General features: G+C 51.5%; 1 protein-coding gene and 1 long non-coding RNA gene across 5 annotated transcripts in view; one reads left to right on the plus strand and one right to left on the minus strand.

The window, feature by feature from the left end:
• The window catches only part of LOC135250022 (SH2 domain-containing protein 4A-like), a 28,260-nt gene that overhangs the window by 835 nt on the left and 9,925 nt on the right, over positions 1-17,500 (plus strand). Inside the window, exons 2-8 of one of the 4 annotated variants that reach the window (XM_064325824.1) lie at positions 940-1,312; positions 8,689-8,836; positions 9,255-9,357; positions 9,811-9,858; positions 10,342-10,386; positions 11,496-11,540; positions 15,341-15,512. In XM_064325824.1, the coding sequence (XP_064181894.1) occupies positions 1,132-1,312; positions 8,689-8,836; positions 9,255-9,357; positions 9,811-9,858; positions 10,342-10,386; positions 11,496-11,540; positions 15,341-15,512 (742 nt within the window). In that variant the 5' untranslated portion in view covers positions 940-1,131. Of the gene's footprint in view, positions 1,313-8,688; positions 8,837-9,254; positions 9,358-9,810; positions 9,859-10,341; positions 10,387-11,495; positions 11,541-15,328; positions 15,513-17,500 lie in introns of all 4 variants that reach the window. The other 3 variants (XM_064325825.1, XM_064325822.1, XM_064325823.1) reach the window with 3 other exon arrangements.
• LOC135250023 (uncharacterized) overlaps positions 15,358-17,500 on the minus strand; it is an 11,770-nt gene continuing 9,627 nt past the window's right edge. Inside the window, exons 2-3 of the long non-coding RNA XR_010328846.1 lie at positions 17,456-17,500; positions 15,358-15,496 (exon numbers count right to left, since the gene is read on the minus strand). The exon at positions 17,456-17,500 is cut by the window's right edge and continues 34 nt beyond it. This is a non-coding gene — a long non-coding RNA (uncharacterized LOC135250023). The remainder of the gene's footprint in view (positions 15,497-17,455) is intronic.

A 17,500-nucleotide genomic window follows, 5' to 3' on the forward strand; every position in this document is an offset into this window, starting at 1 on the left:
TGAGTGACAGCATTCTGTGTCTGACTCTCAGTAGTGCACCTTCGCTGTTGCTGCTGTTCATGTTGTCACAATTATCAATGTCACAGCCAGCCACAGGAGAGAGAGATTTACAGATAAACAATACAGCGTGCTACCTGTTCAATGTGTAAACATTATAATTACAGTTCACTAAATGTTTATATATTTATACTGTGTGTATACGTATATATTTTTGTGTTGTTTTCATTCCTTTAGAATTGTTATAGAATGCTTGCATATTATATGTATTTCATGCCAATAAAGCATATTGAATTGAACTGAGAAAGAGAGGGGGGGTAGAGTGAGAGAGAGGGAGAGAGAAGGGGGAGAGTGAGCGAGAGAGAGAGGGAATGGGGAGAGTGAGAGAGAGGGAAAGAGAGAGGAGAGACAGAACAAAGTTTTGTTAAGGACCTGTCGGCTATGCTGTTGGGGTGCTGCCTTGTTTAATGGGGTTCACAGCAGACAGAGGTGAAGTTTGGCTCGGGTCAGATCAGAACTGCCAGATGAAGAGAAAGAATGAGGAAGAGTGGGTCTGACAGGCCCCCAAAATCAGCCTAACATCCCATAATGTTAGCACTGGGAATCTGCCAGCACCAGTTCCTACAAAACAGACATTTAAAAAAAAAATGAAAAGGAAGTGAGAATCATTTAATTCAATTCAACTGAAGCTTTACTACTGTGACAGAACGACAAACCTTTTTTGAAAGCACATTAAACAAGTCCACAAACGCAAAAGCAACAGGCTAACCAAAAATAGAGAATGAACAAAAAAGACAAGAGAAGGACAGAGGGGAGAAAAAATAAAGAGAGAGATGAAAGGGTAAAAGGCAGAAAAGTGGTACAAAAAAGAAAGAAAGAAAGAAAGAAAGAGAAAACCAGCTGACACCAGACTGTGAAATGGGCCTTTCCTTTCTGCTGCAGATTCCCAGCTGACGTCTGTCTGGTGACGGGGTGCGGAGAGGGTGTGAAACATGGCCGCCGCACTGACGGTCCTATAGAGGGAGCCGTTGTCCGACTCTCCCTCTCGCCCTCTTCCCAAAACAACACGTTGTTCTTTTAAGCGGGAGAAAAGGAGGGGGATTCCCTCTCCCCTCCACTCGCAGCGGCCCGAAAATGTTGCAGCAGATTCTGAAGGACATGTACATCGACCCGGACGTCCTGGAGGCGCTGAACGAGGAGCAGAAGCAGACCCTCTTCCTGAAGATGAGGCAGGAGCAGGTGCGGCGCTGGACGGAGCGCGAGGAGAAGCTGGACAGGGAGGGAAGCGCCGCGCTCAAATCCAAGCAGACGAAAGGTACCGTCCCGTACTGCACCGTCCCGTACCGCACCATCCCATCCTGTACCGCACCGTCCCGTACCGCACCGTCCTGTGCTGAACTGTCCCGTACCGCACCGTCCCGTACCGCACCGTCCCGTACTGCACCGTCCGGCACCGCACCTTCCCGCACCGCACCGTCCCGCACCGCACCGTCCTGTACCGCAATGTCTTGTACCGCACAAATCCCATACCACACCGTCCCGTACCGCACCGTCCCGTACCACACCGTCCCATCCTGTACCACACCGTCCTGCACCGCACCGTCCCATCCTGTACCGCACCGTCCTGTCCCGACGTCCCATCCTGTACCGCACCGTCCTGTACCACACCGTCCTGCACCGCACCGTCCCATCCTGTACCGTCCCATCCTGTACCGCACCGTCCTGTACCGCACCGTCCCATCCTGTACCGCACCGTCCTGTACCGCACCGTCCCATCCTGTACCGCACCGTCCTGTACCACACCGTCCTGCACCGCACCATCCCATCCTGTACCGTCCCATCCTGTACCGCACCGTCCTGTACCGCACCGTCCCATCCTGTACCGCACCGTCCTGTACCACACCGTCCCATCCTGTACCGCACCGTCCTGTACCGCACCGTCCCGCACCGCACCGCCCCATCCTGTACCACAATGTTCAGTACCATACCGTTAAGTACTGTATCGTCCCGTGCTGGCAGGGCAGTGCTTTCCTCAGTTTCACCTGGGCTTATGACAGGTCAACAGGAGGCCCACTCCGCCTGTGGCCCCTTGTGGCCCCTTGTGTGCTCGGTGTCGAGGAACAAGCCAGCCACTTCAAAAGTGTGGTCTGAGAGCACCAAAAAAAGGTCAGTGGCTAAAAGACGCCTTCTGCTTCACTAGAGCTGGAAACCGAACGAGCAAAGTCTGGAGCCAAAATGGCCCCCCGCAGAACAGCCTTGCTTTTCTGTCACATTACTTGCTACCAAAGCCTCTGCACACAGCGTCACAGAAACGTGACAGAATTAGACTCTACGGCTTCTCTGTGCCTCTGGCTGGTTGCGGTGTTTAGTGGTGTTCCCTCTCTCCTTCCTCCCGTTTATTTTCCCAGTTTCTAGCACAGGCTGAGGAAAACATGTCACATGGCTTGCTGACATATTCATGGTATAAGAGCCAGCTTTAGGGGTTTTGGAGGCCCGAAATGTTGTTGTTGTGGCCCCAAAGTGCTCCAAAAAAAAAAAAATTGAATTGTGTTTCCCAGGGCTGGTTGTGGCCCAAGCCGACTGCAGAGTGTTTATGCCAGCGGCTGGCTCTGCGCGGTAATAATGGACTGCATTAATTTCGCACCCTTTAAGTGATTGCAAATGCTTCTAATGGCAGGATTGGGAGGTGAGTCACCTCAGTCGCTGTCTGCTCAGCTACCTGGCAGCCATTTTGTGCCAGAACGCTCAGCACATACCAGATGAGGCAGAGAGGGAGGGAATTAGAAAATGGCTAATTAGCGGGGAAAAAACGAGCTAATTTGGCTCCGGAAAAAAAGGTCAGGAAAACCACAGGGAACCTAAATTAAAGTGACCGAGCCTGTTTGCAGCTCAGCAGAGGGACTGAGGTAAAACAGTCTTTGGAAAGAGTAAATATTTCAAAAACAGCTTCACTGAAAACAGGAAGATGCTTTGCAAAAGCTAATCCTCACACTGGCGGTCAATAAGCTAACCAATATTTCAGTCAATACCGCTATCTATAGAAACAGCGCTCTGTAACACAATACTTCTGAGGCCACACACACACACACACACACGCACACACACGCACACGTGCGCACACACTCACGCGCACATGCACACACACACACACGCACACACGCACACACACACACACACACACGCACAGACTTGCACACACACACACACGCATACACACACACACGCACAGACTTACACACACACACACACACACGCACAGACTTACACATACACACACACACACACACACAGACTTGCGCACACACACACACACACTCCACACACACAGTGACAGATTCCGTATGTGAGATGCGCACCACTTTCGGTGACCATGTAAGCAGCCCATGTAAAAAGCGAGGAGTCCCCATGAGCCACAGGAAGTGCCCGCGGTGCTTTGCCGACAGTGCTATTGTTGATTGTCAAGACTGCACATTTTCCTATCCGGGGGAAATCAGAGTAAATAAGGAAATAAGGTTGCCGTGCGGTATGGAGGCATCGTAAACAATAACAGGCAAACAACAGTCACGCAGCAGAGGTGTGAAACAGCCCAGCACTGAGAGCTGTGTCCAGTACACAGAGCTCCTATTCCAGCCTGGCTTTAGAGCGGCACAGAGCTCCCATTCCAGACCGGGTTTAGAGCGGCACAGAGCTCCCATTCCAGCCTGGCTTTAGAGCGGCACAGAGCTCCCACTGCAGCCTGGCTTTAGAGGGGCACAGACCTCCTATTCCAGCCCGGCTTTAGAGCGGCACAGAGCTCCCATTCCAGCCTGGCTTTAGAGCGGCACAGAGCTCCCACTGCAGCCTGGGTTTAGAGCGGCACAGAGCTCCTATTCCAGCCTGGCTTTAGAGCGGCACAGAGCTCCCACTGCAGCCTGGGTTTAGAGCGGCACAGAGCTCCCATTGCAGCCTGGCTTTAGAGCGGCACAGAGCTCCTATTCCAGCCTGGCTTTAGAGCGGCACAGAGCTCCTATTCCAGCCTGGCTTTAGAGCGGCACAGAGCTCCCATTCCAGCCCGGGTTTAGAGCGGCACAGAGCTCCCATTCCAGCCTGGCTTTAGAGCGGCACAGAGCTCCCACTGCAGCCTGGCTTTAGAGCGGCACAGAGCTCCTATTCCAGCCTGGCTTTAGAGGGGCACAGAGCTCCCACTGTAGCCTGGCTTTAGAGCGGCACAGAGCTCCTATTCCAGCCTGGGTTTACAAAGCTCCAGCAGGGTGTCAAGTGGGGGTAGAAAGTGAGTGATGTTCAGGTACTGTGTGTGTGTCTGTGCGCGCATGTGTGTGCGCGTGTACATGCATGTGTGTGTGTGAACGCCTGGCAACCCATGAACAAGCAAAAAATAAGTAATTTATTTTTGATCGTCAGAATTTATTTACTGACAATCAAAACAACAAAGCAGTACTTTTATTATGCTGTATCCAACACTGCAGTGTTACAGTACCTTTCAGGTACTGTTTTTTTATTTAAAGGCATACCATGCAGGATTTTTAGCATGATTATTTTATAATATTTTCAAGGCAAAAATCCTACACAGTATGCCTCTAAAAGTATTTCATATGAGGGGAATGCTAATGCTAATACTAATGCTAATGCAAAGCATGTTAGATACAGTCACCTGAAAAGCACCTGACCTCCTGAGGGCTGCTGCTAATTTAGATCAGCCCAGGAATGGCAAAAAACAATCAAAAGCAGGCTGGGGAAGATCATTAACCGCACGTGCGCGTGTGCGTTCGTGAGAAAGAGCGAGCGAAACTGACAGGGAGGAAAGTGAAAGAGAGGTGGGGAGGAACGGGACAAAAGAGAGGACGGCTCTCTGCCCTGCCCGCTCAAAACTCAGTCATGAAGAAAACAGGGCATTTATCAACACGCACACTCGCATGCACACAGACGCACACACACACACACACATAAACGGACATTCACACGCACCCACCCACCCACACACACACACACACATAAACAGACATTCATACACGCACCCACACACACAGATACAAGCATACACACACACACAATTACAGACGCTCATATAGGCGTGCATACAAACACTCGTACAGTATACACAAATGCAGTACATGCACACATATACAGACACTAACACACACACACAGACACTAATACATACACGTACACGTAAATGTGCACGTGCACGCGCACACACACACACACACACACACACACACACACACTCCCGTGCTGGGTAAGGCACTTTTGCCCTGACCCTTTCTTTTGGCAGAATCCTGTTCCTCCACATTCCTCCATTTGACAGTTGGTAAATTTATGACATTGAGAGCATTCAAATGACTCAGAACTGGATGTACTTTCTTCGGCAATATTCCAGCGCAGAAAGTTAGCAAACAGAGAGGCCACGCCCCCGGGGGGGGCGGGGCTTGGGAACGTGACCGGTGTCCGTCTTCCCTCTCGTCTCGTGGCGGTGGGGGCCCTGCCGCGTTGCCCGGGCGATGGAACGAGGTCACCAGAATGGCCCCGTCCCTCCTTCGGTAACTCGCCCCCCCCCCAGAGAACATGTCGCAGTGTCAGAGGAGTCTTTTCCCTGACTGGCTGGATGACAATGCGCTTATTATTGAGCATATTGCCAGCGTCATGGAGCTCGGGAGGAACAGAGCTCCCTCTGTACCCCCCCACCCACCACCCACAGCTGTCACATGCGGCAAAGCGCCGGGTGTTTCCTCATTAATACCCCCCCCCCACTCTGGCATACTTCAGTATTGCCCCTCTAATACCCCCCTCGCACTGCCTTAGTACCCCAGTTTTACCCCGGCTTTGCACACACCAATAATACTATTCTGATAGTTGGTTCTTATTACTAGAGTCTCTCTAATATTGACTAGGGTTTCAGACACCAGTAGGTTAAGCTTCCGGAAACGAAAACCATATTAATTTTGTAATACAGTCTTGATTATCTCTACATGTACAATAATATCTACTGTAAACTTGAGATTCATGCAGTTTTAAGCCACGCTCATACACAATACTACATATGTGACCAGAGATGTAACCTCGATTTTGTAGGAATATGATAGAATATTGGTCCTTAAGCAATGATTCAAATGATTTGAACGTGGGCAGGGGGAGATGCAGAGGACATGGAGCTTAGCTTTGTTGAACAGCAGGCAGTGGGCAGACAGGAATTGTCATCACCGCTGCATTCCACTCTCATTAAGGGATGCTTGTGATCACTGATATACACACATTCCAAAGCAAAGTCTTACATTAAAAGCTTTGCATCTCAGCACTGAAAGTGATGGAAAGTGGGTAGTACATTCACTCATTCAAACCGTTTTATTAAATGTGTGCTACAGTGTTGTTAGGGAGTTGGTGGGAATAGGGAGTTTATTGTCTATTGTTTATTGTTTATTATCTTATGAATATTGACTTCCGCACTAAATAGTATGCTGTGTGTTGTGAGCTGTACATTACAGTGCATTCTACACTGTGTATTGTGGGTAGCGAGCTGCGTTAGACTGTAAGTAGGGCATTGTAGGAAGCGTGTGCGTGTGCCTTGTTGCAGTGCAAAGAGTGAATTGTGGTTAGCAAGTTGTGCTATTTTGTACACTGTGTGAGATGCTGATTATGGTAATGAGATGTTTATTACACCGTAACTGGTGCATTGTGGGTAGTGTTTTGTGTAGTATACTGTAAGGAGTGCATTGTGGGTAGCGTGTTGTGGAGTATACTGTAAGTAGTGCATTGTGGGTAGTGTGTTACGGAGTATACTGTAAGAAGTGCATTGTGGGTAGCGTGTTGTGGAGTATACAGTAAGGGGGCATTGTGGGTAGTGAATTGGGAGTTGTCCGCTTTAGTTTGTAAACTCCCTCTCTCTCTCTCTCTCTCTCTCTCTCTCTCTCTCTCTCTCTCTCTCTCTCTCTCTCTCTCTCTCTCTCTCTCTCTCTCTCTCCCTCTCTCTCCCTCCCTCTCTCTCTCTCTCTCTCTCTCTCTCTCTCTGTCTCTTCCCACACAACCCCACCTTCAGCACACCCTGCCGGCCCGTGTCTCAACAGGGTGTGCTGTCTGATGTCATCGCAGCTATTATGAGCGGAGAGCATCACGCCTCCGTACAGCTGTTCTTTCTTCCAGGACTACAGCGGGCGGTCTCTAATTACTGCTGCCCCGGCGGGGGGGCCCCTCTCAGTCCCCAAACCGACAGCTCGGCGGGGGCCCCCCCGGCCTGGGGGGGGCGGGGGGCCCTCGAACGGGGCCAGCGCGGAGGAGAGAGAAGCGCCCCCCACCTGAGACGCCGTGCCAGGGCGTCTGAGGGGAAAGTGCGTAACTACGCAGTGGAGCGAGGACACGCCCTGCCCAAAAAACACACAGCGCTCAAAACACGCCATTATCACGGACCCAGCCTTCAACTTATCTCTCCGCCATCCCCCCCTTTCCTGGCCCCTTCCCTCTATCTGCCGTGCTTACTCGTTCTCTACCTCTCTCTGGCTGTCTCCTGGGGTCTGCGTCGTTCTATTCCCATTTCTTTTTTTTTTCCCTCCCTCTGACTCTGTCAATTTCTCACCGCTGTTCTCCTTCCCTCGCTCTTTTCTTTTATCTCCCTCTCCCCCCCCCCCCCCCCCCCAACTCTCAGATTAAGCACGCACAATTCCAGAGCGAGCCGACCGCGCCGCCGCTCGGCCCCCCCCTCGTTCTCTCCGGGCTCGGCGCGCGCGACGTTTTACGTTTCAAAGGCGCGCCGGCGCTCGCCGATCGGGGGAGAGGCGCGGGTGACGCGAGCCGCGCGTGGTTTTTTTTTTCTCTCTCTCTCTCTCGCCTTTGTGTTCGAAACCTCCGGCCGCGTTACCCGAGCCGTCCGGATGGAATGCCGTCCCCGAGCCGCGGTGCGCCGCCGGCTGAACCGGTTCCTTACGCAACCGCCTGGCCCGGGCCACCCTCCTGCGGAACCGCGAGAGGCTTGCCTTCCTACGCCGCTCTCACGTGTCACGGGCGGCTGTCGCGAGCCCCGCCTTTTTAACGCCACGCTGCGCTTTCCCCGTAGAAAAACCACGTTTGCCGCCGCGAGCGCGTCGCGGACGCCTCCCTCCGCTTCCACCCGTATCTTATTTAGTCACCTTATCCCAGCGCGCAGTCTCCTATCTACAGAGAGATAACGTGTCCAGAATAAAACACCCATGCGTCTCATAGACAAAAATGAAAGTGCTTCTGTTGCATTGGTCCCAAATGACATGTATAATTACTTATGTATTTATTGAATGTAACCAACATGAACAATATATATATATATATATATATAATTACAGTACATAAAATATGATATATTTAAAAAATATGTCTGTGTGTGTTTGCCTCACAGGAAGTGTGTGTTTGTATCAGTATGTGTTTGCCTCACAGGACGTGTGTGTCTGTATCTGTGTGTGTCTGTCTCACAGGAAGTGTGTGTCTGTATCTGTGTGTGTCTGCCTCACAGGAAGTGTGTGTCTGTATCTGTGTGTGTTTGCCTCACAGGAAGTGTGTGTCTGTATCTGTGTGTGTCTGTCTCACAGGAAATGTGAGTCTGTATCTGTGTGTGTGCCTCACAGGAAGTGTGTGTCTGTATCTGTGTGTGTCTGTCTCACAGGACGTGTGTGTCTGTATCTGTGTGTGTTTGCCTCACAGGAAGTGTGTGTCTGTATCTGTGTGTTTCCGCAGCCAGCAAGAAGAGAGTCAGCTGGCTCCTGGGACGCGACGGGGACGTACATGTCCGTGTGATCGGAGAAACGGATGAAGTCAGGTCCGCGAAATTAATTTACTCTGAGCTGAGCCAGACGAAGGGGTCCGGCCTGCAGGGCGACTCACGGTGGGAACGCGCTCGCCCCTCTCTCATTACCCATAACTCCTTTCCCTTACCGACCGCTGCTGCACCGTGCACTGTCACCACGAACCCACCAACCCTGAGCCGGCCAATAGGGGATGGGCTCCTCTTACTGTGTCTGGTTCCTTGCTTATAAGGGGCGTTTTAGGCTGGGGTATAGCGTGTTATGGAATAATGTTTTATGCAAATTGCAATAGTACATTAGACTTGATTACAGACACACACACACACACACACACAGACCTCCTCTATAACCCTACCCTCCTCTGCAAACCCACTTCTTTCAACACGAGGTGTAGATGCACGCACTCATCAGCCCCACGCTCGCTCTGGTTTGCGCTGTAACTGCAGCTGTGGGGAAAATGGCCCCCGTGACTCCTCTTGTGTAAAACCCATCTTTCAGGAACCAAAGCAACACCATAAAGAGCAGCCTGGTCGCCAGAGCGTGCCCGGAGCCCGAGAACGTACCGGCCCAAACACCGCCAGGGATACAGCTACAGTTTAAGGTAGGTGTGTAGGTGTGTGTGGGTGTGTGTGTGGGGTGTGTTGTGTGTGTGTGTGTGTGTGTGTGGGGTGTGTGGTGTGTGTGTGTGTGTGGGTGCGTGTGCATGTGTGTGGTGTGTGTTTTTTTTATTCAAGAGGGCAGGGTACGATGGGGAATGCTGTCCCCTGTACAGTCTTGTACGCAAAAAAAAGGGGGATTTTAGGCAGGGTTGTCATGGCAACACGGTGGGCGCAGCCAGAGTGCGTCCTGGACATCTTCACCAGACCCACACACACACACACACACACACACCTCTCAACTGCCAAAGCACCCCGTGCGTAGGTGCTCATAAAACTGTTTTTATCTGACCCGCACATTAAACTCATTTTACTGAGATTGTAAATATGCAATTCCACTTCCATTAACGCAGAAAGCTCCTACGCAGACGCGTAAAGCCATTTTAATTGAATTTCAGGGCGTCCGACCGGCCTCCGATTTGACGCAGCATCCTCCGCCCTCTCAGGTAAGAAGCAGCTGGAGCCTGGAACCTCCAGCCGCCACATCCACACCCACAGACAGCCAGAGCCCAGCTCACGCGAACAGCTGTGACCGGGGAGGCCTCTGCACTGTTTCAATTTTATATCTCTGTAAACACACCGTGGGGTTAAGGAGGCAGAGATAAGGGCTTCTGCAAACCGAAACTCAATCACATGCCGAATTATACATCACTTTTTGTCTCTGCGAGGAAATTAAAACTTTTAACCAAACCACACAGAAAATCGGTGCTTTATTTAAAACAACATGCAGCAGTTGTTTTGAAAGGCTGATAACGTAGCTGGATTTACAGCCATGAGGCTGTGGCCTTTGAGCTAGGAAATTAACCATTATTACCTCACTGATCCAGGTGTACAAAGGGATAATATGATATAGCTAAGGAAAATGCCACGGACAAGGGCTTCTGTTTATAATATAAATAATGTTGGGACATTTTTTTTTTGGTCTCCAGAACTCAGCAGACTTGAAGTCAGGGACTCATTCACCCCCTCTGCAGGTAAGACAGGGTATTTCATATGATGCACTTACACACTTCCCTACATTTGGGGTCCCACACTTGAGGAAGTAGCTATTAAAATACGGTTACAGAATTAAATTATCCCTGTCTCATGTATTAGGCATTATATTTATGATATGCTATTAGGGTGGTGCCATTGCTTTTTGCACAGATACACATGTATAATTGGCTTTTCTGATTTACATTCCATCTCTTGCCGATAAAGAAGCCTGTTGCATGCCTTTAGAGATTCTTACTATGATTCCCGAAGCACTCAGTTTCAGCTGACGAATTTCAACAAGATAAAGGATTATATAGGACATCCTTAACGTACATACACACATGCACACACAAACACACACACTATCCTGGGATCCACCTCCATACCAAAAACCATTAATTTCTAATGAGATGCAAACTCTCCTTGTTCAAACAGAAGAAAATAATTAAAACCATTACATTTTATTTAATCTATGAGGGTTGTTCTATCCTCTTTATCGAGGAAACGTACGTGTTAACGTGTGCACGTGTGTGGGTGCATATGTGAATGCGTGTGCTTGTGCTGTATGCATATGTGTGAGTCTACATGCATGCGCATGCTCTCATGCATGTAGATGCGCACGTACGTGTGTTTATACACGCACGTGTGCACGGGTGCTTCCACGCATGTATGGGCGTGCGTGCGTGTATGCGCGTGCACGTGTGTGTGTGCATGTATGCGTGTACGTGTTTGTGCGTGCACGTGTGTGTTCATGTATGTGTGTGCGTGTACGCGTCTGTGCGTGCACGTGTGTACATATTTGTGCGTGCACGTGTGTGTGCGTGTACGTGTTTGTGCATGCACGTGTCTGTGCGTGCACGTGTGTACATATTTGTACGTGTACGTGTCTGTGCGAGCACGTGTGTACATATTTGTGCGTGCACGTGTTTGTGCGTGCACGTGTGTGTGCATGTATGTGTGTGCGTGTACGTGTTTGTGCGTGCACGTGTGTACATATTTGTGCATGCACGTGTTTGTGCGTGCACGTGTGTACATATTTGTGTGTGCACGTGTGTGCGCGCGTGCCTGAGCGTATTTCCTGTCTAACCGCGCGTCTCGTCCTCCTCAGGCCCCGCAGCCCGAGCAGCAGCAGAGCCCCTCCCCCGAGGTGAGTGTGTTTTAGGCGTGTTTGTTTAGCCGCCGGCCCGTCACGCATGACCGTACAGACAGCTGAGGCCCGGGTCAGCTTTTCTGCGCGATTGCAGAGGGCAGTAAACTCACCTGACCTGCTGAGCGGGCTAACAGGGGCACTGCCCCCACTCTACACTGCTGGACATTCATCCATTCATCTACATTACATTAAATTACATTACATTACTGGCATTTAGCAGATGCTCTTATGCAGAGCGACTTACACACTGTTTACATAGCATTTACATTGCATCTAATTATACAGCTGGATATATACTGAAGCAATGCAGGTTAAGTCCCTTGCTCAAGGGTACAACGGCTGTGTCCTACCCGGGAATCGAACCGGTGACCTTTATGCTACACTGCTGCCCGGTGGACAGTCGATGGCTGATACGCACACATGTAACTAGGCACTGTTCCACTATGAACCATAGCGTGGGTAGCGCGGAAGTACATAGTACAACGCGCAGTGTTAAATTCACACTAAATCCACCTTACTGGACTCATATGTACTCTGTAAAAGAGTTGAATCAACAATAGACGTTTTACGGTGTACCTGGTTCCCGGTCTGGTGTGTATAGCTGGGCTCAGTATCTGGCGTTTATCTGGGCCGCGTGTGAGTGCGTAGTTCACAGCGTGTAGTTCGGCTGCTGTGTAAGGAGCAGGATTGCATTCTGGTGGGCTGGGCTGCCGCACAGCTAGTGTGTCCAGTATGACCAGATCCTCCAAAGAAACACCTTTCAATGGTGATTTTTTCTTTCCAAAGCAGTTTGTAATAAACTGTGGTCGAGACTGAGTGTAAGTGAAACAAATGGTCAGGGAACCGGGCTTGTGATTGCGGGTTCGATTCTCAGGCGAGGCACAGCCACTGTACCCTTGAGCAGGCCGCTCAACCTGGACGGCTTAAGTGAATATCCAGCTGTATAAACGGTTTATGAGTCAAACTGTGCAAGTCCCTCCGGGTAAGAACATCTGTTTAATGCCTAAATGTATGTAATGTAAAGCCCTGCTGCAGTCAGACCTTTATAGCAGTCTCAGAACGGCCCAGCCAAAACTGACCTGGGTTAGAACAGCACTGCGCAAATACATAAGTACAATAACAGCATGCTGTTAAATGATATTTCACCATTCATTTTCTAAACGTATATTTCCCCGGTTTACTTTCAAAAGGTAAACACACAAGAGCAGTTTGGGAAATGTAGTCTGGTGTTGAAAGAAAAGAACTACAATGCGGAATAAGAGTGAAACTGCGCATTTCGGCTAGTTTTTTGGCGCGCGCAGTGTGGACCCGCTCTGTCCTTCTGTGAGTCCAGCAAGGCCAGCTGTCTGGCGGTCCTCACCTCCGTCCCGGGACCCCCCCCCCCCCACACCCCTCCGGGCTCTCGCACCCCACCCCGGATCCTGTTTCAGGCAGCTGTTCCTCGCCCCCATTTCAGGCATTCCTGGTTGGCCACGCTGCGGCGTTGCGCCTCTCTGCGGAGCAGCTGGCCAGCAACAGGGCGTTCGCACCGCAGTAACACGATTATGCGCGGCTGCAGAGGGGTCCGGACCTTTCCTGGGGAGGGGCGGGGCGGGGACGGTATTTTGGGTGGGCTGATACCCACGAATATGAGATGAATGCGAGGGCTAGAGTGTGTGCGCGTGTGTGTGCATTAATGTGTGTGTGCGCGCTTGACTGCGTGCGTGTGTGTGTGCATTTGTGTGTGTGTGTGTGTGCGTGAGTGTGTGTGTGTGACAGCAGTAGCAGTGTGTGCATTAGTGTGTGTGCGTGTGTGCGTGTGGCAGCAGTAGGAGTGTGTGCATTAGTGTGTGTGTGTGTGTGTGCGTGTGTGCGTGTGGCAGCAGTAGGAGTGTGTGCATTAGTGTGTGTGTGAGTGTGTGTGTGTGCGTGTGGCAGCAGTAGGAGTGTGTGCATTAGTGTGTGTGTGTGTGTGTGTGTGTTTGTGTGCGTGTGGCAGCAGTAGGAGTGTGTGCATTAGTGTGTGTGTGTGTGTGCGTGTGGCAGCAGTAGGAGTGTGTGGGTTCGGGCTCCCCCTGAGCAGATGGTGGAGGGACCGGAGCAGGGACTCAGAGGGTCTGAGGCGCGGGGAGCGGCAGTCACAGATGGACAGGACGGGGGCGGAGTCTCCTGGGGCGGGGCCGGGGATCTGTCCTCTCCTCCAGCCCACAGCTGTGCTCCTATCCTATCCTCCCCTCCGCCCCCCCCCCCCCATACCTGTGCACCTCAGAAGCGTCTACGCAGACCCCCCGCAGTGGGGTCTCCCTGTGTGCTGGGGAAGCGGGACCAGCCCAGCCTTAATTCCATCTTTTAAAAGATGAAAATAGGAGGATTTGCGCATTCTAAACACCGCGTTTGCAGGCAGGGCAGTGGCGTGTGATGTCAGAGGCAGTTCTGGCTAAATTCAACCCTGGTGCACCCCCACGAGCGTGACCTGAATCCCACGCCATTACACTGGCATTAGGATCAGTGGAGGAGCAGAGGTGACATAACTGAGATTGCTCAGCAGGTCATTGGGTCGCCCATGTGAGCATGCCACTACTGCTCATGCCTGATGACCTTCAGACTAAGAATACGTAAGGGTCATTTCCACAAATGTGAAGCGCTGTACAATGACATAATATCTTACAATAAAATAATAAAACAATATCTTTGAAAGACAGGGAGAGAACAACAAAGGGCTGCCTGTTTATTGCCTCTTATTGGCATTAAAATAACCGGACAATGGGCTCTGGATATGGCTGATAAGCCAGGGAAGGCTAGGCTAACGGTACACCTGCTCTGCAGGGAAGGCTAGGCTAACGGTACACCTGCTCTGCAGGGAAGGCTAGGCTAACGGTACACCTGCTCTGCAGGGAAGGCTAGGCTAACGGTACACCTGCTCTGCAGGGAAGGCTAGGCTAACGGTACACCTGCTCTGCAGGGAAGGCTAGGCTAACGGTATACCTGCTCTCCAGGGAAGGCTAGGCTAACGGTACACCTGCTCTGCAGGGAAGGCTAGGCTAACGGTACACCTGCTCTGCAGGGAAGGCTAGGCTAACGTTACACCTGCTCTGCAGGGAAGGCTAGGCTAACGGTACACCTTCTCTGCAAGGAAGGCTAGGCTAACGGTACACCTGCTCTGCAAGGAAGGCTAGGCTAACGGTACACCTGCTCTGCAGGGAAGGCTAGGCTAACGGTACACCTGCTCTGCAGGGAAGGCTAGGCTAACGGTACACCTGCTCTGCAGGGAAGGCTAGGCTAACGGTACACCTGCTCTGCAGGGAAGGCTAGGCTAACGGTACACCTGCTCTGCAGGGAAGGCTAGGCTAACGGTACACCTGCTCTGCAGGGAAGGCTAGGCTAACGGTACACCTGCTCTGCAGGGAAGGCTAGGCTAACGGTACACCTGGTCTGCAGGGAAGACTAGGCTAACGGTACACCTGCTCTGCAGGGAAGGCTAGGCTAACGGCACACCTGCTCTGCAGGGAAGGCTAGGCTAACGGTATACCTGCTCTCCAGGGAAGGCTAGGCTAACGGTACACCTGCTCTGCAGGGAAGGCTAGGCTAACGGTACACCTGCTCTGCAAGGAAGGCTAGGCTAACGTTACACCTGCTCTGCAGGGAAGGCTAGGCTAACGGTACACCTGCTCTGCAGGGAAGGCTAGGCTAACGGTACACCTGCTCTGCAGGGAAGGCTAGGCTAACGGTACACCTGCTCTGCAGGGAAGGCTAGGCTAACGGTACACCTGCTCTGCAGGGAAGGCTAGGCTAACGGTACACCTGCTCCGCAGGACCCGGAGGAGGACGACGATGACGATGAAGACGACTCTGTCAGCCTGTCGGCGCTGCTCTACCGATCACACCTCAGGCGGGACAACACGGCGTCAATCTCGGACAGGCTCCGCTCACAGCGCGCTGACCCGCCGTCGAGCGCAGACAGACTCCGCCTCCAGGAAGCCCTACAGCCAAGCAAAGGTGAGAGGTCGTTTCAGGCTCCGTCCTCCTCAAATATCACATGCTAAAACATTAGGGAGGACTGACTTGTGCCCTGCGTAGACAGAGATCCACTTTATTGGTTGAAACTACCCTATCCAAGATCACATCCTGAATGAATGGACAGACAGACAGACAGACAGACAGACAGACACACACACACACACACACACAGGAAGAAGTTTCTTGACTACTTGGAATCGTTATGGGAAGCATTATTTGATTATGTGCAATAGCTTTCCTAAGCCTTGGTTTGGTTTGCTAAGATAAGATCCACAAGCTATGTGAAATGGCTCCAGACACAAGCAGTCGCTGTAATGTGCGTGTGCACAGAAAAATCTTGACGGACACTGAGATGAACAAATCGTATACAAGCAGCAGAAGTGCCTTCTTGTGATGCAGGGCACAGAAAGCCTGACCGAAGTAACTGGCTCGAGTAACCAGCTAGCTAATGAGCCCCCTCTCAGATCATTTGGGAATCGCATCATCTTCACCGGGCAGAGATCTGAATTGCAGAACGCAGGAAAACAGCCTTGAGTTCTGAGCTCTTTAATGGAAAACGGCTTTTACGTTCGGATTTCGCCGTTTCTTGCAATCCTGTAAGTCAGAGCTAACGGTGCATTATTTTTATATTTCGCGTCTGCCGACTCGCCCCCGCTGTGCTGCCCATGAGTTCAGGAGCCCCCGGGTGACGGAGCGCTACGCCAATAATCCTCCTGCTTAATTAAATTCGAATGTTCCGGCAGATCTCCTCCTCCTACTCAGAGTATCTCACGCAGCGCTCGGAAAGGCCGCCGCGCCCCAATTTTTACGAAACGGACCGCGCTCCGCACGAAGAAAAAAAAAAACAAACGGGACACGAATCCAGAAAAGCTTTTCCGGAGAGAGAGAGAGAGATCGATACGCGCGCGAATCCTCCCGGTGATGTCACCGCTGCCCGGGGCCCGTGGTAACCCGAGCGGGGCGCCGCGCTCGGCGTAGCCGCCGTTCCCGTGGCGACGGGAACACACGCGCGTAGGAGGCACGGCTGCCTCTCGGGGCGGGACGTGCAGCTGTCGCGGGGATTAGCCGCGCTGCTTTAGGCGAGCGGAAGGGGCCCCTCGCTAGCGGGGTGAGTCAGCCTGAGCGGCACGGGGCCCGAATCCCCTTCTCAGGACCCGCGTTTTCGGGCCAACGCCCACGAGGGCTCGGGCCTGTCCCGTCGTCAAAACGGCTTTTTTGTGTGTGTGTGTGTGACGGCCCTCGTGCGGACATTTTGTGCCCTCGGTCTACCCTCTTGTCAGGTCGGCGTCACTGCAGACTTAAACCGAGGAGAATTACCCAGAATTCAGTTCAGGTGGATGACATACTGAGCGCGGACGGATAAGATGGAGTTCCTATCACAGAATACCGAGCCTAGGCTGGCGTTGACCGCCACGGGCTTTCATTTGGCCTACAAAGTTTGAGGACCTTGTAGAGAGCGAGAAATAAACTTTCTCTTTGCGTTCGCAAGCGGCCATTTAACCTACAACCGTAATTCACGTTCTCACCATCAAAGTTATCGATATGAGTGACAACTGTCGCAAGGTAGCTGCCTGGTTGTATCTTCTCACAGGTTCAGAACATAACAAGTTCAGCTACATAATGTACAGTATATTCTGTTGGTTTGGCAATGTGTAGCTGGACATCTAGCCAGTTAGGCTGCTAGCCATCAGCACCCACTGATTGGACGGGCAAGACTACGATGCTGATGATTTCACCATGTAAGCTAGCCAGCTAGTAAGATTGGAATGATAGATGCAGCGGAATATCATTCTACGACTAAAATGAAAAATAAAAATAACTGTTCTGATCTGTAACTTCGCCTGTAGTGGTCATGTGAGCCAGCTAACATTGGCAAGCTAACTTCACAGCTGTGTTGCGTATAGGTGCGGACACTCACTCACCCATATCCGTCCCACTGGCCACAAGTCATCCCCAGACCATGTCAC

Source organism: Anguilla rostrata, chromosome 3, assembly GCF_018555375.3.
Source record: "Anguilla rostrata isolate EN2019 chromosome 3, ASM1855537v3, whole genome shotgun sequence".
NCBI classification, from domain to species: Eukaryota; Metazoa; Chordata; class Actinopteri; order Anguilliformes; family Anguillidae; genus Anguilla; species Anguilla rostrata.